This window comes from Leuciscus leuciscus (assembly GCF_965113295.1).
Source record: "Leuciscus leuciscus genome assembly, chromosome: 1".
Classification (NCBI taxonomy): Eukaryota; Metazoa; Chordata; class Actinopteri; order Cypriniformes; family Leuciscidae; genus Leuciscus; species Leuciscus leuciscus.
The window spans coordinates 32,578,036-32,599,118 of NC_138725.1; the positions used below are offsets into that span (position 1 = coordinate 32,578,036).

Consider the following 21,083-nt stretch of genomic DNA (forward strand, 5'->3'; position numbering starts at 1 on the left):
TGAGGGTAATATACTGAGTGCTAATAAACAAATAGTGCAAATAATCTTCACAAACTAAATACAAATAGATAAATAAACAGTGCAAATGAGACAAATCTTCTCAAACTATGTACGTTACATAATATGATAACCAAACTGGATTGCGTGACGACAGTCCTAAGGTTTCAATTCTAACACATCCTCCGATCATAGACAGTATATAAACTGGACACAGCGACCCCATTGGATTCAATGGAGACAAGTGAAGTCAATTAGAAGCACTCACTTCCTGATGGTCGAGAGTACTGCGCAGACTCAAACTGAGCTTGACGATGTAGATGTGACGTGAGCAACCCGTCTTTCTACTAGCCTAGTAGCTGTACCAAGAGAAATCTGAATCATTCCCTTCCGAAACTTGCAGAGACGGAGAGTGTGAGTAGGAGGTGTCTATGAGCTAGAAGCAGGAGAAACTTTTGCTAAGTATTCTGATTAATTACTTTGTCATTTTGCCTCCACGTCCCCCCGATTGGGCGCAAGCTTCTCCTCCTGTCCATACGGTAATCTCTCTACTGTGCGACAGAGAGTCGCGTGTTATGACGCAATCGTTAGCTTACTTTTACAAAAACTGCTTCTACGGGGCCATAACGTAAGATACAAGGTAATGGAGCCTTTTATACATTTTCGTGTTTCTTTAGAAATAAATAATGGACAAATGGAGTCTTTAAACGCCTCAGATGTAAAGTTATTTGCTGTCAAAGTGACGCCAAAATGAATGGGAGTCAATGGGATGCTAACAGCAGGTGATGGTCCGCTAGCCAATGGCGGCGCCCAGGGAAACTTCAAAATAATATGAAACCCTGCCCCCCTGCCTCCGATGTGTACTAGGCCTACTGCTGTTTTGACTTACTGTGACCCTGGACCACAAAACCAGTCTTAGGCTATGCGTATTTTTTCTTAAAATTGAGATTTATATATCATCTGAAAGCTGAATACAAAATCTTCCCATTGATGTATGGTTTGTTAGGATAGGACAATATTTGGCCGAGATACAACTATTTGAAAATCTGGAATATGAGGGTACAGAAAAATCGAAACCTTAAGAAAATCGCCTTTAAAGTTGTCCATTTCTATTGGCGATAGTGCTGCATCCATTCACAAAAATAAATGTTTTATATATTTATTTATTTACTCATTCTCTTTTGTGTTTTGTGCTCTTTCATGTTTTGCGCTATGGTCAAAAACTTTGCATCTGTTAGTTTTCAATGCATTTCGTTTCAATGTATTGCGTTTGTTAAAAACACCAATCACTATGTTTATTGGTTGAGTTGATGACCGTTTGGACGAATCTGGGCATGGGGGTGGGACTAAGCATCAACTATCGTTCCTGTTTGGCTCAGAGAAAGAAACCACATGTTTTTCCTTGACGAATCACTGCTGCAGATTTTGATGACGCAATCACCGGCACTACGGAGCCACTGAATGACCAATACGGACAACCGTGATAACACGGGAAAGCTGAGAATCTCATGTTTACGGTGCATTTTAAAGCATACGGATTGGATTAGCGAATCAAAAGTTATTACACATTTTAGAACGATAGTTATTGTATGCCGCCGGCGGCTGTATCGGTCTTTAAGGGTTAATTAAACAACAGGAGTATAATAGACTGATGAACTGATTGCCTCTTGGGATACTGATACTGAAGCCCACTTAGGTAAAGTTGGTTTTATATTCGCACATTTGCACTTTTTTGCTTAAAAACTGTCTCAATAACAAGCGCAATAAAGCACATTTTTGCTAAATAAAAGCAGCTACATGATCTTTAGGACAAAGATGGTGAACTACAACACTCTCCACAATCGATCAAAATGGGCAAATATTGTTTTAATGGCATACAAATTCAGTTGAACATTCAATGTGTGTGGTAAAGAAGATAGGGACCGTCTAAAAAGTGTTTTTTTTTCCATTGTGTGCAAACAGACAACTACATTTTTGCAAAGTACAGATGTACCAGCACATCTCTCACATTATGTGTTCTAATGCTATTGATTGTACTTTAGCAACAATACAAAGTGCATTATAATGATTGTATTTAGGAAACCTGCCTCACTGTACATAATGTACATACATATTTTTTGAATAAAATTACATTAATTCACCAAAGGGATTTTTTACTATCCGAAGGTTGTAGCATGTTCCTAGTGACCACACTGACTTACTACAGGTGAAATTGACAAAAACTCCCTTACTGTACGTACAGTTGACAAATATGTTTTTTTAAAAATTACTGTAATTCACCCTAAGTATTTGTTCGTGTTCCAAAGGCTGTAGTGCTTTCCTACGGACCAGACTGTCTTACTACAGGTGAAATTTTGACAAAAACTCCCTTACTGTACGTACAGTTGACAAATATGTTTTTTTTTAATTACTGTAATTCACCCTAAGTATTTTTTTGTGTTCCAAAGGCTGTAGTGTTTTCCTACAGACCAGACTGACTTACAACAGGTGAAATTTTGACAAAAAGTCCCTTACTGTACGTACAGTTGACAAATATGTTTAAAAAAATAAATAATTGTAATTCACCCTAAGTATTTTTTCGTGTTCCAAAGGCTGTAGTGCTTTCCTAGTGACCAGACTGACTTACTACAGGTGAAATTTTGACAATACCTCCCTTACTGTACAATTATCAAATATGTTTATGTAATGAGCATATTATTACATATGTTTATGAAATAAACTGTACATCACTTATAGTGTTTTTTTTAATATATATCCCAAAGGTTGTAGTACTTTCCTAGTGAAAGCACTGACTTACTACAGGTGAAATTTTGACAAAAAGTCCCTTACTGTACGTACAGTTGACAAATATGTTTTTTTTTTAATTACTGTAATTCACCCTAAGTATTTTTTCATGTTCCAAAGGCTTTAGTGTTTTCCTACGGACCAGACTGACTTACTACAGGTGAAATTTTGACAAAAAGTCCCTTACTGTACGTACAGTTGACACATAAGTTTATGAAAAAATTACTGTAATTCACCCTAAGTATTTTTTCATGTTCCAAAGGGTGTAGTGCTTTCCTAGTGACCACACTGACTTACTACAGGTGAAATTTTGACAATACCTCCCTTACTGTACAATTATCAAATATGTTTATGTAATGAGCATATTATTACATATGTTTATGAAATAAACTGTACATCACCTATAGTGTTTTTTTTATATAAATCCCAAAGGTTGTAGTACTTTCCTAATGACCAGACTGACTTACTACAGGTGAAATTTTGACTATAACTCCCTTACTGTACATACAATTATCAAATAAGTTTATGAAAAAATTACTGTAATTCACCTAAAGTATTTTTTCATGTCCCAAAGGCTGTAGTGCTTTCCTATTGACCAAACTGACTTACTACAGGTGAAATTTTGACAATACCTAATAATACTGTTTTACATAATAATATAATACTGTATTTTTTTTTTTTTTAAGGTTGTAGTACATTAATAGGGGCTACATTATTATTAACAGTAGTGACTGAACCTGTACGCATTGGTGCAGCAAATCTGACAGATAATGAACAGCAAGATCATGGAGGCATTCAAGATACTGTATAGTGCACTGTTTTATTTCTATTATCTTTCTAATTGTTCATGGAATACCACTGGGATTATACATAAAAGTTGTAATTAATTCCTCGTGGTTAGAGTAATATTTCAATTTCACCTCTTCAAAATTTTGCTGTTGTTGATCCTCTCTTGGTTTAAGTTGTTATGACATTCGGACCCTGAATTTAGGCACGTTGTGACCTTCCACACTTGTAGTGATTGTAATGAATAGTAATTGGACCAATTTTTGAGTCTGTAGGACCAACTCTATAGCGCCACCACCAGTTCAAAAAATGCAACATTAAAAGGGTTATAGCTTTTGAACCCTTTGATATAGATGTGAATGTAAATAGATGTAAAATGAAACTTAGTACACCTGATTCCACTCATTATGGTAATCACAATCAATATCTTACAATAAGACTCTGCCCATTACAGTAGTGGCCATTTTGAAAAGTACAGTGTTCAATTTTTTGTGCTACTCCTCATTCAAATTTTGTTAAATTTTTCTGAAAATTGGCTCAGATGATCTTTGGACCGAGCCACACAGAAGTGACTGAACAGATTTTTGATTTTTGCTACCGTTCCCGATACCGTTCTCCAAATTTGACCTGTATTTGTTGCCTTATGGTAGTTAGCTTTGACCTGTATTTGTTGCCTTATGGTAGTTAGCTTAGCATGCTAATTGGTTAGCATGAACCATGAACCATTCCGGTTGTGGGTTTGAATGCTGTGTGGCACATTCCCAGATCGCAAGAGGTATTGTGGCCTTAAGTGGTGTAAAAGTTGCTTCTGTTCCAGACATGGTGCCTATATGTGAACGGACTCGATAAATACAACATGCAGCAAATTTATACAAAAAATTTTCATTTTGAATTGCTTCTCACTTGAACTATTGGACCTTCTTCATCTTGCCAAAAACTTCCCAGTGGCGCAATGATATGAGTGACAGGTATCTGACCCAGAGATAATGGGTTCGAGCCCCACGTGGCATGTTTTTAAAAAATTGTGTGTAATGTTGTGTCATGTCGATTCCTTTATTATTCAACGTTGTACTAATCTTTCTTCCTCTTGGAATAATGTATGTCTTTTTCATTCTATGTTCATTCTCATCTGAACTTCTGTTCATTTTGAGTTCATTTTCACCTATACTTCTAAACCAGCTCTTTTTTCTTCAATTTCTGCTGTTTTTACTATTCCTGCTCTTGCTGCTGCTTCAGGGGCTTGGCCCCGTATCGCTGCTTGCAGCTATATTTCCACTTGTTCCTTAACCTGTAACCAAGAATACTAACACACACAGACACAGTTTCTTCAAGATTGGATTTGGTGAGGAGGAGAGTCTTCTCAAAACATTAAGATAACATGTTCTTTCTCTCAAGGAGAGGATACTTTAAATCTAACTGTAAAGTAAAGACTTTAACTAAGAAATGGTCTCTCAACTATAGGTTTCAATGACTCCTGAGACCATTGCTATCAGGGTAGCCTGGAAAAGCAGATATGTAGTGACACCTGTTAAAGAAGTCATCTTCATCATTTCATCTCTGGAAGCTAGGCTAAATGAGCAAGCACTGTTACTGCATTCCTGGCATGGGCCAGACCCTTACGTTACACCTCAGATATCAAATACAGACATTTAAAGGATACATGAAATAACATTTTCGATAATCACACTGATAATTTCTATAACAAAGTAAAATCTCATAAGCCTAGAGAAGTCATTCAACTCATTTGATATATAGAAGGAAAACTATTGATTAATACCTTGATTATAATCACTCATTAGATATACATTGAAGCAGCAGTGTGTTCCAGAATCCACTTCTTCAGGACTGCATAACAAAAACTGAACTTGAATCATTACAATAAGGGTGTTGCTTATTTATAACGTTGAAAATATGATTAACCTAAAATATCTGCATTTTTTTAATCAATGAAAGAATTGTGTTGTACAAGGAACAGCAGTTCTAATACATACTTCTACCTAATACATTTATCAAAGTTAATTGAGTGATCACTAGGAACATACTATAACCATTGGAACATGAAAAAATGAGAAATTACAGTATTTTTTTAATAATAAAATGTTTGTACTATACTTACAGTAAGGGAGGTATTGTCAAAATTTCACCTGTAGTAAGTCAGTGTGGTCACTAGGAAAGCACTACACCCTTTGGAACATGAAAAAATACTTTAGGTGAATTACAGTAATTTTTTCTTAAACTTATTTGTTTATTGTACGTACAGTAAAGGAGGTATTGTCAAAATTTCACCTGTAGTAAGTCAGTCTGGTCAATACGGAAAGCACTACCTTTGGAACATGAAAAAAATCCCTTTGGTGAATTACTGTAACTTTTACATAAAACATATTTACGTACTGTATGTACAGTAGCCTACACAAAAGTACACTAAAGCAGTCTAGGTAAATACGCAGCAAATATCAAACCTGAAACTATTTTTACTCTGGTTGGCAATCTTTTTTTTTTTTTTACTTGACAATGGTCATGGTGCTGTCCATGTATGTGGTACTGAGGTCCTACATGATCAAGTCTGCAACTTGGGTAAAGTTGGTTTTATATTTGCATATTCGCGGTGTTCCACGTTCAATATCTCGTGAGCTGAATATTGTTACTACACAAATAACATTGTTTTAATATTTAAATCTTCCTCAAAACGAGCTTTCCTTCGGGTTTGCACTTTGCAGATGGTCCCTTCTTAGCAGCCTGCGCATAGAGATAATGTATTTTGTCCAGTGCGAAGGAAAGATCGTTTTGAGGAAAATTATGTTGTAGCTTCTGGTGTTTTATCTGTAGTTATATGTGATAGGTGTTTTCTGTAGCAACAATGTTTAGTTCACGAGTTATTGAACGCGGAAGTCCGCGAATGTGCGAATATCGAATATAAAACCAACTTTACCTAAGTCTGAAGCCCAGAGCTGAGGACAAGAAACCCCAAGCAGAAGATACGAAGCCCAGAGCTTACTACACTTTTGATTCAAAACGTGATTATTGTATTTTATACTTAAACGATGAAGTTTTATTTGCCTTTATATTTTTGTTTATTATAAAAAGAAAAGTAACCAATTAAAAGAAATTTAATTGATTACAAAATCTGCCTACTGAGACTTAGATTTATGATGCTGGAAGACTTTTAATGAGAACATACCACAGAGGAGTCTTCTGACCAAATTGTAAGTAGCCTATCTTTTGAATGCTTATGGTTTAGGTCAGATTTGATTTTCTTTACCTTACCTGAGAATAATAAATAAATAGGTAAAAGGTGTTAAGAGTAAAGTACACACCGTAAAACAATGTTTTCACCTCATTTAAAACTCCCTATAAATTGACACTTAAAGCTAATTTTATTGGTGTCAAAAGACTGAGGATAATTGTTGGTTTCATAGACTGTAAAAAAATATGGACGACACCCCTTCGCTCTCTTCCATTGGTGAGAAGTGAAGCCGCCAGTGTCCCGATATTGCGCTGACATCTTGGAACTTGAGTCTGCGCAGTAGCGATCTCGGGACCAGACCTGCGCAGTAGTGAGCAGGAAGTAAAGCCGCGAAATCAAGGCCCCGCCCTCACTCTCGGTGTGAAATAATTAATTATAGAAATTTAGATATTAAGTTTAAAGCTCCAATCTCCTCAGTCCTCCGAAGATCCCGAAAGTCTGTTGGTGCTTCAGTGACTACTTCGCTCAGAGAACCTGTCAATCACAGCTGTCAATCATGACGTCACATCACCATTTTTATAGCATCAAATAACTAACTAAAAACAAACTTATTTTAAAAACGAACACTTGAATTTACATCAGCGTGATAAAAAACTACAGTAAATGACAGAAACCACCTTCGGAAAAAATATATTAAGTGTAATTAAATTGTTTAGTTGGTCTCAAGTCCCGTTGAATAACACGGGGAGGCGGGGTTTATGACCTATTCTAGGACCAGTCACCGGGGGGCGATTGAGACGTTTTTGCTTCACTTTTCAGGGCTTGTGCGGCACGCTTGGTTAGTTTCTATATAGAGATACAGACATAAATGCTTAGATATGTCATTTAGTATTAAAACAAACTCAGTAACTGATAACTTTGATTTTCAGCTCCTCCTACAGTGAAATTCATCATCAGTGAAGCCCCTCCCACATCAATCACATCATCAGTGAAGCTCCTCCCACAGCAATCACATCATCAGTGAAGCTCCTCCTACTGTAATTCTCCTATAAATGCTGGAATATTCCCATCAGCTACAAGTGAAGACGAGCATCAGGAAGAGCTGAAATCTGCAAAGACTGAGTTTATTAAAGAGGACAGTGAGAACATGAGTGATCCAGAACCCTGCAGAATGAAACACACTGAAGATCCTGAAGAACAAAGAGGTTGGTGTTTATTCTTCATTCATTCATGATGCTGAAGAACATTCATGGTAGAAACATTCAAGCACTTCTTGACATTTAGATAAACGGGTAAACTATGAAATAGAAGAATATTTTCTTTCTTGTTAGTTAACCACAAATGGTCAGTAAAGGGAGGTTTGAGGAACTGTTATATTGATTGTCAACATCAGGTCCAACTAAATATTTTAATGTTTTATTTTACATTTATAACTGGCTCACATTTTTTGCAACCATGTTACCAAACATTTTGACATTTCTCAATATAGTTTGCTGAGTATTGCCACGATTCGATATCGATTGTTTTGGATATACTATATTAGATAAAGTACATGGCAAATGTTCTCAAGGAAAGAAAATCTCTCAAATAATGCTGTAAACTACACATGGGAGTCAGTTTGTACTACATTAATATAATATTGAAGGTTAAAATTTACTGATTTGTATACAAACACTTAAATTACATTCAAGGATGTTTTTTTTAAAATAATAATAAAGTTATACTAACTTTACAATTACATAATCATATTTCTATGGTGGCTGTCAAAAAAACAGTTTACTGATTTATTCAAACATGCGTCAAATATTGAACAATGTAATGTGGTGCATATAATTATCAAAATGCTCCTCTCTAGAATTATTTTTTTCTAGCTGAATAACGAGTTATGGTCACTGAATATGGGTTTTCTTTTTTGTATGATTTATTTATGTTTATGATTTACATTTACATTTACATTTATTCATTTAGCTGACGCTTCTATCCAAAGACTTACAATTGCTATATATGTCAGAGGTCGCATGCCTCTGGAGCAACTAGGGGTTAAGTGTCTTGCTCAGGGACACATTGGTGTCTCACAGTGGATTCGAACCCGGGTCTCTCACACCAAAGGCATGTGTCTTATCCATTGCGCCACTACCACCCCATGATACATACAGGGTGAAAAGAAAATAAGTAAACAACAACCAAACAAATAAATAAACAGGTATAAGTCAAGTCACCTTCATTTATATAGCACTTTAACAATATAGATTGTTTCAAAGCCGCTTTACAGTGATAATAGGAAATTAAAGTGCCAGAGATTGTTTTTGCTTTTGCTAAAATTAATTCTGCTACAATTAATTCTGAAAGCTGATCTAAATATTTTATACATACACAATTATAACTTTTCATGATTAATTATATATTTCCCTTTTTGAGCTATTTTGCTGGCGTTTTGTGTGTCTCACTGATGGGTAGTAACGAAGTACATTTACTTCGTTACATTTACTTGAGCATTTTTTTGGAAAAATTGTAGATTTGAATGTGGGTACTTTTACTTTTACTCGAGTACATTTCTAATGAAAAAAATGTAGCCTACTTTTACTTCGTTACGTTGGGCAACGTTCCTCTCTTTACTTTATTTTAATGCAATATGTGTTGTTATGCGTTTATTCCAAGCGCACTGTATCTTTTTTCTGGGCTTGAGCGATGCTCAATTCACAAATGAATCACTCTTTTGAGTCGATTCTGTTCAAAGACTTCATGAAACAAATCGGCAGATCTGTCTAAATCGGTTTGCGAATCAGAATGATCTGTTCAGTTTACTACCCTACTGTCTATGTTTACTGCACGCACTGAATCATCTGAAGCGATTTCAATTCACACTCGACTCGGAGTCGTAACAGGAAGATTTGAGAACATCAAGAGTGTAGATGAAGTGGCCGTGGACCTACAGTACAGTCAAGTGAGAGCAAATCTTCAAATGCATCATATTTTTGCCAGCGATGAAGATCTTTATTAGTTGAATATCTTCGTAAGCTGTCTGTGAATGAATGATTCCACAGGACGATTCGATTTCATGTGAAGAGTTTTAACTCTTTCTTCTCTGTCAATTACATGCTTTTGAATGCAACACTCTGCAGATTCACTTTATTTCGACATTGTCTAATAATCCAAATGTAGTTTTATAAGTTACTATTATACAAACCAAAGGACAGGCAATGATTTTCGGGCTATACATATGGCAGAAATAATGCTTGTCTCTTCTGTTTTTGTTGCAAAGATAGCCTATCTACTTATGATAATAATAGTCATTTAAATAAAAAAAGATCTAAATAATATCATTTTATATATATGACGACTTCAGATGCAAAAGCCTCTAAGTACCATCTGAAACTTTCTTCTAAAAGAGCACTTTTATCAACCTTGTATGTTTATGTTCAGTTATTTAACTTAAATGGCAATGAAAAGTACCTATTAATTGTAATTAAAGTGAAATTACTGAATTTAAATATACAAGCTTGATAAAAATGCTTGTTTTAGAAGAAAATTTCAGATGGCAGTGGCATGAAGTCGTCATATTATAAAATGATATTATTTAGATTTTTTTTATTTAAATGACTATTATTATCATAAGTAGATAGGCTATCTTTGCAACAAAAACAGAAGAGACTATAGAAGAGACCCACCTCTTGCCCTACCTCACACACACACACACACACACACACACACACACACACACACACTACTCAAACCTTCCATAAAATAATAATTCATAAAGTTCAAAAGGTTGAATCACGGGCTTCATTGCACAGGATATGCGCTGTGAGAAACACACTTTGCTTGATGATGCGCTTGCAGTGTGTGTTCTCCCCTGACGGTATTTTCCTTAAAAATGCTCTATGAAGACATAATTTATGTTTTTGGGAATGCAGTGGGATTATATATTAAAAATATGAAACTCAATGACAGACGGCTGCTTTCGATTTCAAATACTAAGGGACTGTTTGTTTTTTATTTAAGGGGCTACCGGAGGAGTTTTGAGATCTGTAGTCAAAAAAGACTTGACCCTTCGCCAGCAATACATTTTTCTATGACCCTCCAAAATGATTGTGAAAAAAAGCTTGACCCTCCCCGATTATTTATTGATTAGGCCTACTTCTGTACTGGGCTGGGTTTCCCGATAACGTTGTCTCTTAGCGCAATACGAAGACTCTTAAGGTATAACTTAACTGAAGGTATACCATTTCTTGGCGTGTTCCCCGAACTATACTATATCCCTTCTTACGTGCAACGTTACCCGGTGCTGTCCGGGGCGATGCTGCTGAGTTTGTTGTTATCGATGGCTCGAGAATCAATTATTCTCTGTTTATGTGAGAAAGCGGTGTTCTTTATAAAAGAAGCACTTCAGAAATAGTTAAAATTGCATTTATTAGGACTTATGGGATGTTATAAAAAATAATCCAAACTATAATAATAGCCTATAATAGCCTAGCCTACACATTTTATATGTATATACTACCTACATATATTATAACCATTTCAAATTTTTATGTGCTTTCTTCTCTTTCCCTTTTTTGTTCGCTGAGGTGGAGCTATGAAATATTGTTCTTGTAAATACTTTCCAGCATTTCAGTAATAAAAGTGTACACCTTACGTACGGTGCTCGGCAGTGATCAAAAAGGATTTAAACTGTGTATTTTGAATCTCTTCTTGTAAACTAAGGGTGCTTTCACATCTGTAGTTCGGTTCATTTGGTCCGGACCAAGGGCGAAAAATTATACTTTGTAGCATTTTTAAGGCGTTTTGGTTCCTTTTCACACCACACTGATCGCTCTGGTCCGAATCAGTTTATGAGTTGATAAAACGAACCAAAATGCAATCACGTGACAACATCCACATCACTCGGAACGCATTTCCATGACTGCACTTCGTTTGGTCAGAATTAACGTGCGGGAAAATTCCAACATAACTCCCGTAAGTAAACAAAGAGGTGGAAAACCCGGCAGACAACACGACGCTGTTTTACTATGGAGAGACGACTGCGTGTGCTGATTGTATCCTTGGTCATATTTTATTATATAGTTTGTCTACACCACTTTAGACAAACAATAATATGAGAATGAACCGAGGATGCGGCTTGAAAATAATGTTAATAATAATAATTTCTATCAGGCTCCGCACCTCCTCACAACTCCAAGTTTGTCTCGGTATGCTTGTTTGGTCCGCTTTTGGTGCGCACCCGAGTGCGACTGCCGCATTCACACCTGCCCAAATGAACCGCACCAACGGGGAAAACGAACTCTAGTGCGATTCAACCGAACTAAATGAGACTGGTGTGAAAGCACCCTAAGAGATGTGGCAATTAAATTACCACACAACCTGTTTGTCAAAAAACAATACTAATTTGGCCAGGAATTTTTACGCTGGTTGAGTGAGAAAAAACACTGATATTATGGATTCGGACGGCACTAAAATCACCGACTTACCCCTGTAAATGTTTAAAATACCGGAAGAGCCCATGAGAAACAATATTAGCGTCCGAATAGAACTTAACTGACTGTAGCCTATGCTTTCACTGGCCTTTAAAAGCGCTCTTTAATTAAATTAATAATATTGTATAATAAAAAATTCTAACAACAATCAGTGTAATGACAATTTTATTCTTTGCATGAAAGCACTTGAATTATCCTGTTGTATTACAAATTTATTAAATGTTTAATTTAGGTTCCAACATTAAAAGTTAAGACTTTGATTTTAGTAGGGTCAGTTTCTAGCTAGAGACTTCTACCAGTCCTGTTTTCTCTATTGTGTTTTAGTCAGATCACTGAGATTCTCACCTTTCGGAGCCCAAATGGCTTTCTGGCCCAGACGTTGAATCGTTAGGTTGATTGGATTAGCTGTAGGGGAGACTTTCACCTTTTGTCTTTAATGGCTCTGGGATGGCTCTTGGAACCGGAGTTCCTGGCCAATATCAGCATTTGAATAGTTACGCTAATTCAATTGGACTGGTAGCGCTCTCAGAGTAGGGTGTGTTCCTACTTCATTTGCATTCTTTGTTCAGAGTCTCCGCCTTTATGTAATCCCTCCCCCTTGGAATGTATATATCTACAATGAATACTGTATTAAGATTTGGTTGGACAACCTGCAGCCACGCTCAATGAAGAATAACTTCTGTTTGAACGCGATCCCAACATCTCCTGGTCTCTTCTTTGAAGAAGGAAAAAGTTCCCTACAAGCCTAATTGAACACTGTCTGTGTGTATTAAAACTTCAGAATTATATTCGTATAGACCTGCAACAGTGATAAGGTAAAGCTAGTGGTCCAGACCAACCTTCCGAACTTATGACTTACAGAAGATAAACTTAACTAAGAAAGTTTTGGGAAGCACGTATTAACGATAAGGTACAGCTTAAGGTGTAACTTAAGAACCACGTAGCATTAAAGAGGTTTCGGGAAACCCAGCCCTGGCTTGCGCTTGGCAAAGATGTTCAGATAGCCATTGTTTGTTTTTTTACAACCATGACAAAAAACTAAACTCCTGCTTTCTCATCTTACTAGGGCTGTAACGATAGACCAAACCTACGATTCGGTTCGTATCACGAATTTTTGATTTTTAGATTTAAAAAAAAACAAAAAAAAAACATGTTTTCGGTGCTGATGCGGTGTAGCGTCTGGCCTATGAATCATTCTTTCATTTGTTCTGAATTAACAAATTCTGACTCTGTGTTCTGAGCACATTCCTTCTGAAATCCAAAGCTTTTAGCTTCTGAACTCATGAATGCAAATCATGCGTTAGGCTCCAGCTAGTCTGCAAGAAGATGGTCTTGATGACTTTTATGGCGCCTTAAGTGTTAACAGACAACACGATACATGATACTGCTTTGCAAACTTCGAAATATTCCCAGGGGTGATATGGAACTCGCCCCCTTGCGACCCAGACCTTCCACACACACACCCAGACATTCCAATACGCACGCACCCAAACGTTTCTTCAAACTTATCATTTAAAGTCATTTCCAAAGGTATATGACATATTGTTGGTGTGTTGCAATACCGCTCTGAAATCTCTGAAGGTGATTGGTCCACGTACGCGAAGTAGGCGAAACTAAGACTCTCCATAAGAGACTGACACAGAAAGTTTCTAGAGAGCACTTTGTCTGTGAGAGTTGTCCCACGACTCCTTAGGGAGTTTTCTCAGTTTTTCTTTTCTTTTCTTTTCTTTTCTTTTCTTTTCTTTTCTTTTCTTTTCTTTTCTTTTCTTTTCTTTTCTTTTCTTTTCTTTTCTTTTCTTTTCTTTTCTTTTCTTTTCTTTTCTTTTCTTTTCTTTAGTCTTTCTTTAGTCTTTATTTTTCGTCTTCGGACCTTCTCCTACGTTCAGTGAAGTGAACGTAGCCGGCAACGTAACTTTGAGTAGACCTTTTAAACTTCCCACGAACTCCGTTTGCTCCAGAAGTTTATCGAGCTTTTGTTGTTCGCCCTATTTAGGGTGATGTGATTTCTTGTTGTCTCTACTTTGTCAGTGAAACTGCCTTCCTGAGATTTTGCTTTCACTTTCTCTCAATCTTTCCTCCCTTTCTATCTCTCACCAGGGCTCTAGAGTGCGACCAATTTGGTCGCATATGCGACCAAATTTTGTAAGTGTGCGACTAACATTTTTCCTAAGTCGCACCGGTGCACCTAACGTCCTCGCATCCGCTGCCTCTCCACGGACGTTTGTTGGCGTTTGTTCTCCTTTGACGGAACTCACACTCTTCTCTCACGCGGTGCCACAGCTCGCACAACACGACAGCCCTGCTTAATAATGAGTGACGACGGAGGACAGAATTAAACATTCAAACGTAGCCTGGTTACACTTAAGGTCTGTTATATTAGTCTGATTTTATTTAAAATTTCGGCTTCCAAAGATTATAAAAAAATATATATTGAGGTAAACCCATTAAAAACTATCTAACTACGCGCAACTTCTTCCCTTCGCAGCATTAGGCGGTCATTTCTCCCTAAAACTCAGAATCAGAATCAGCACGATCAGTGATTGTTGTAAATGCAGTCTAGCTACTGTTGCTAAATTGCGGGACGCGTTTAATAACTGAAAGAGATATTAAAAACACAAAAATCTGCGCAAGAGATGCTGTTCGCATGGCGGCGCACGCTCCGAAACAGACCGAGACCGGCCGAGACAAGCAAATTATACTTTCGGTTTCATGTGCAGATTGTGCGCGTCTAAACGATCAATTGTACACAAAAGCGTGTCAATTACCGGCTTTGAGATTCACTAAAACAGTTTATGTCTTAAATGGACGTAGTTATGGAAATAGTTGGGAGAAAATGGTGCATCAGTAGTAGCCTATTAGATCTGCATTCTGCACCCGGTCTTAAAGGGGCCGCAGTCTAATAAACATGTTGACGATTGCGCCATTACTGTAAATCAAACAACAAGAGAAAAATCACTCACAGCTCTTGAAAGAATAACTTCAGCTTTAATAAGCATTAATCTATTTATGATAAATTTTACAGTGTTATTTTACATTTTATTACTTTATTAGATTTCTTTTTAGACCATGCCTGAACAGTAATGTTGATAGGCCTTCCTGAAATTAAAGCACTGTGTAGGCCTATATAAAGTGTATCTTTGTTTAATTGTTTATCTTTTGTTTATCTATTGTTTATCTTTGTTTGTTATATATAAAACAAAAAGAACCATAAGAATACAGTTAAAGTACTGTATCGATAAGCAGTATCGGTAAGAGTAGGAATACCGTTAATAATTGTGCTTCAAAAAATAAATAAAAGTTTTTACCTACACCTTCTTGTTTAAATTCATTTACATAATATATATGAATGTGTATAGAGCGTAATAAAAAGGTGACCTTCAAATTGTGGCGTTAAAGGTGATACAGCCGAGGAAAAATTTGGGTGCACCCAAATTTTGTGCTGGTGCACCTAAATAAAAAAGTTAGGCGCACCAGTGCAACCAAGGCAAAAAGTTAGTCTGGAGCCCTGCTCACTCCCATTCCTTATTCGTTGTTTGTTTACGTGTTCGTAGTCTGTATATACATATACTCGTGTGAATTGTATTCTGTATCCTTTAGCTTGTGTTTTTATTAAACCCAATAATCTTCTGCTTTATTGCTCACCAACTCGAAGTCCCTGAAAATGTACGATCTAAGCTACAAAGCTTTTATTATTTACTACGTTGAGTAGTTTAATTTTATAAACACAGGAAAAATTAATGTTCACGGCCAGAAAATTAATATTTCTTGGAGTGTATGTATGAAGGGTACTTTTATTGATATTTGATAAGGAAGTCTTACATGAAGTTTGTGGGACAAACAGTATGTTTAGATAACTGAAATTAATGCTGATAAAAGTTAGCTTGACAAATTGATCAAATATTCCCTTTTTGGGTAATTTAATCTGTGTAGACGATAAGCAAATCATATTCATAAACTCATGAATATTCCCTTTCATTTGAGTTATTTTTCCCCAGAAATGATTTTCGCTAAGTTACTAGCCTGGGAAAACCCAGACAACCTCCGGCAAATTCAGATTTGCTCTGCAAGTAGTCTGGCAAAGAGCTCATTCAAGCCCATTTCCATGCCGTCGAAATCGCGGCACCAATCAGAAACGTTGAGGCGGGCTTTACACAATGACGATCGCTCTGATTGGTTTTAGGTCTATCCAATTGCGCCCAGAGGCATTTAAGTGACGTCTGTTCAACTTTTAAATGCATTATTATATTCAAATTGCAAACACATGAGGACAGTCTCCATGAAAGACCCACTGGCAGATGAACGTGCTACTACATTTCTCTCTGAAACGGTAGGAAATTAAATTAGATTTAATAGAGGATTTTAACTGTGACACGATGATTGACAGGGCAGTTTAAGTGACAGGATGCACGCGACAGATCCGTCCGATAAAGATGACGAAGTAGTATGTCCCAAAGCTTGCCTACTTTTTTGCTACACATTCAAAAGTAAATACCTTTTCTTCACAAAAACAGTACATACTTTTATGGCGTAGTGTAACTTAGGCGAATTGGGACGCAGCGTATGGCTTTACACGATGACGATCGCTCTGATTGGTTTTAGGTCTATCCAACTGCGCCCAGAGGCATTTGAGCGACATCCGTTGGTGACGCCCCTTTGGAAATGATTTGTCTATGGAGCTTTGCCAGACCATAACTCAGTTACTACTGAGAATGGTCTGTTTTTAACCAGGCTACTAAGTTACATGAGTGGTGAAAGATACACTTTTCTTAGAATAAATGAATAATCAAAGAGTTTGTTGGAACTGATTAATTTATTGTAATATTAATTTAGCTTACCTCAAAGTTAATCTAATTAACTGATCCAAATATTAAAAATGAATCATAATTGGTAATTATGGATTATTAATAATATTTCCCCTTTGAGCTAATATTGTTACAGCTGTGACGCGTTCATTTAAGGGTGGCGCTGCCAATAAAGCATCTAAAAGCTGTCACAAAGAACCGGCAAAAGTAATTATTATGAATATGTCAAATATAGCAAGGAGACATTTTAATTGTTCATTAATTAACAAGTGTTTTCTGTGTCGACTGCAAAGATGAAGTTGACGATGCTGACTCACGATCGCAGTAGTGAACGCGCCAGAGGTGCATTTCATACGGATTACATAAGCAGAGAGTAGGGCTGGGAATCACTGGGTACTTCACGATACGATACGATACGCGATACATTGTTCACGATACCGATAATATCACGATATGGCGATACTGTGATAATCGATATATTATCAGTAATAACTCACAATATATCATGTTTTAAGAAATAAAAATATTTTTTTTTTAATTAGGAAAATGAATTTCCATTTATTTATTTTTTGGATGAAACAATAACAAAAACAACTTGTGTCTTATCAGTTGCAACAAAACAGTCACAGACACTATTTTTGTTTTGCTGCAGATGATTTTTTTCACTCGGGAGAAATCGAGTGGAATCGTGATGCTCGCATGGTGGCGGCTCGCAGCGTATGAGAGGAATTGCAAGCCGAGCCAAGCACGTTACGAGCACCTCCCAACCTCACGATAATTTTTAAACATGTTTTTTCACCAGCTGTCCCCTATTGCCAAATCATACACAACCACGTCGATGGGGCTATACCTCAGTGGCAGTAACCATACAGCGTGCGCATACACTGTCACTGTCACACACACACACACACACACACTTTTCTCTCTCTCCCAATCGCAACATGTCGGTCTCTGTGTTTAGCGTGAAAGCCCACGTGATTGCTGCCGGCTCGGGATAAAATTCATGCAGGACAGTCGTGCCGTGTACCAGCTGCTTTGACGCGATTATCAGTTAAACTGACTCGCAACATGTGCAATATCTCACGACCTCCCGAGTGTCCGAACTCGCACCGTGTACGCCCGCCCTAACGGCTTTTAAGATCGATACTTGGCAAGAGCGCATCGAGAATCAATCGCGGGAGAAAATATCGCGAGATATCGCCATATCTATATTTTGGCGCACCCCTAGCAGAGAGCAGTCTGTTTTCTTTTGTTTTGAATTGTTCTGTTTAAAAGTAGATATTTCAAGCTTTCTGTCTCAGGTCTGTGAGGCAAGTACCTTGCGTTGAGTTTCGGTTCATTTATGAGACGTGAGTCCAGTTCACGTGCCGGCGCCTCCATGTTGTGATTATCTATTGTCTGCTGTATTTACTTCTTATTTATTAAATCCAGGCAATTGGTTGGTGAAACATTGATTAAAATTAAGATACAATTAATACAAAACGAAATTCACTTTAAAGAAAGGCTTTATGCTTGAAGTGTCTGTGAAAGTTTTAAAGTCGCTTTCAGAGCGGTCATGACTGTAACGGAGAACTGTTGCGACCATAACATTGTTTTTGTTTTTTCTCATAAATGCGAACACGAAAATTAAAATAAAAAGATTATTTTATGTTCTGTGGAGGCCGACCATTCTTCATCCGCTGGGTAGTATTAGGCCTACTTTTGTTTTGCGCAGTGTAAGTCATAGAATTACTAAAACATATTTTGCCTCCTAAAAGTTAACGATTTGTGTGTCACGTCCGTAACGCATGTGTATTTCCCTCATGTTAAATATAAAACGCATGTCGAGTGATATTTTTCTAATGTCTGGACTCCTTTAGTAAGGGAGTATGGATATATAAACAGACGTCTCAATATATTGGTATTAAATGCATTTTCTGAGTTATGACTGCAAATGTCACGTCCATAACGCTGGAATTGCCCAGTTTTAAAGAATTTATCCACAACTAGTTTTTTGGTGTAGGTCTACGTATTTTATTATGATAACTTCAAATAATACTAATAGGAATTTAAAGATGTGGTAGCCCTACATCTTACACATCACACTCCACTGTTATGGTGGCAATTTCAGTAGATTTACTTACTTACATTGTTGTGGAAACACAATAAGAATGGAAACTAAAATATGGTAGTATCGCGCTACAGCGCACATTCTATCAGCTGCAGTTCTGGCGCCTCAGTCCTATTACTGTAAAACTCGACATACATTTACATCACATGTTAATACAGTTACACTCACAGGACACTGCACTTATTTGCTATCACAAAAGTTCATTATTTGCTTGTGCTTTAAAGCTTTGCCGAGTAAACATTTAATTGGCGTTCTGTTCTGACATGATGCACTTTTTCTGAGCTCGTACTGAAGTGCGCGCGCAATGTCAAACAGCGCCAAACTGGATTTTTGTTGGGTCAGACCTATCTGATAGCGACGGGGGGCCAAGACTGCGAGAGCTACATGGAGCTACATAGAAAAAATATGCACCAAACAAGCCACTTTGAAATTTTGCTGTTTTCATGAATACAAAAGTTGGGTGACCCTCCCCCTAGACTGAAAAAAGTTGGATGACCCTCCCCTCAACAAGGAATAAAAAGACATGACCCTCCCCTATTTTCCTCCGGTGGTCCTTTCCATAAATACCATTGTGTTAAAGGCCTCAACAGATAATATATCTATAAAAGGCAAGTTCTGATATTGAATACATGTGTAAAATGCAGGAACTGAGGTTAAGAATTCAATCATTACCTTTGAAAGAACTCCAACGTACAGACTGCCTTCTCCTGATTGAATATGTAATATGCTGTGAACAGTACGGCAAAGCCAGACAGAAGCTGGGCTGAAAGCCCTCCTCACACACAACTTGGCCTTCCAGTGTCCACTTGTGTCTCCTAAAACAATACAACATGTGACAATAGTTATTTTTAACTATACCGTTTTTATTTTTCAGCTTTTTACATTTAAACTATATATTAGTATTCGGAGTGCAGGAACTCTTTCTTTTAAATAAAGTTAACAAACAATAAGCAAATTTCACACACAGAGTAGGCTAGAGCTTTAAAAAAAACACATTCATACTGAAATGTAAGCCAACTAGGGATTTTTACACCGGCATATTAAACGTGCAACAAAACTGGTAATTTATTACAGCTTCATTCAAAATTTAAGTAATATGACACACATCCTTCGTGAGTCTGACGCAAGGCTTTAGCAACGCCGTTTTCATTTCGGCGCCCATTTTAACAGATGACTTGATTTTGATTTGATTTACACCATAAAATAATCACGATTAAGTGTGCTGATCAACACGAAGCTTGTGTGAATACCGACTGTTCTCATTAAAGCATGTAATTCTTAACATAGGAGCCCACAGATTTTCTGCCCATAGCCGCTGTAGCGCCGGTGTGAGATATGTAAAATACTACTGCGCCCGCTGATGCTGAAGCCCGGCACAAGTCTCCTTCACGCCCCGCGGTCGGAGGATGCGTGATCCGTGGTTACCAATATGAACTGCGAATATAACGTTACCTTCATAGTCTATGAGTTACCAAACATGAAAAATAAGAAACTGAAATAATAAGTCACTTACCACAGAGTTGTGAAGCACTCCTCTTGTCTTGCGCTACCCGAAAGTCGACGACACGACCGTTGAAGATCACAACGCCTCTGAAGATTTGAAATTTACAACAATATTCTGTATTTTGAATTAAACCGCCTAGCGACCCCAGAATGCATTGCAGTTTACAGCAATATGCTGTATTATTAGAAAACAGCCAGCTGCTGTAAAATAATGCTGTAATTTTTACAGCAATTCATTACAGTGTAGCAAAAGTTTCTCCTGCTCCTAGCTCATGGACACCTCTACTCACACTCTCCGTCTCTGCAAGTTTCAGAAGGGAATAATTCAGATTTCTCTTGGCACAGCTGCTAGAAGACAGACAGGTTGCTCACTTCACATCTACGTCGTCAAGCTCAGTTTGAGTCTGCGCAGTACGCTCGACCATCAGGAAGTGAGTGCTTCT

At 37.2% G+C, this 21,083-nt stretch overlaps 1 protein-coding gene across 10 annotated transcripts in view; it reads left to right on the plus strand.

Moving 5' to 3' along the window:
* The first annotated feature begins 997 nt into the window (after window positions 1-997).
* LOC309477516 (uncharacterized protein) overlaps window positions 998-21,083 on the plus strand; it is a 34,624-nt gene continuing 14,538 nt past the window's right edge. For 9 of the 10 annotated variants that reach the window (XM_082140792.1, XM_082140800.1, XM_082140801.1 and 6 more), the window contains exons 1-2: window positions 998-1,693; window positions 7,681-7,956. In XM_082140792.1, the coding sequence (XP_081996918.1) occupies window positions 7,899-7,956 (58 nt within the window). In that variant the 5' untranslated portion in view covers window positions 998-1,693; window positions 7,681-7,898. Of the gene's footprint in view, window positions 1,694-5,438; window positions 6,771-7,680; window positions 7,957-21,083 lie in introns of those variants that run through there. The other variant, XM_082140794.1, reaches the window with a different exon arrangement.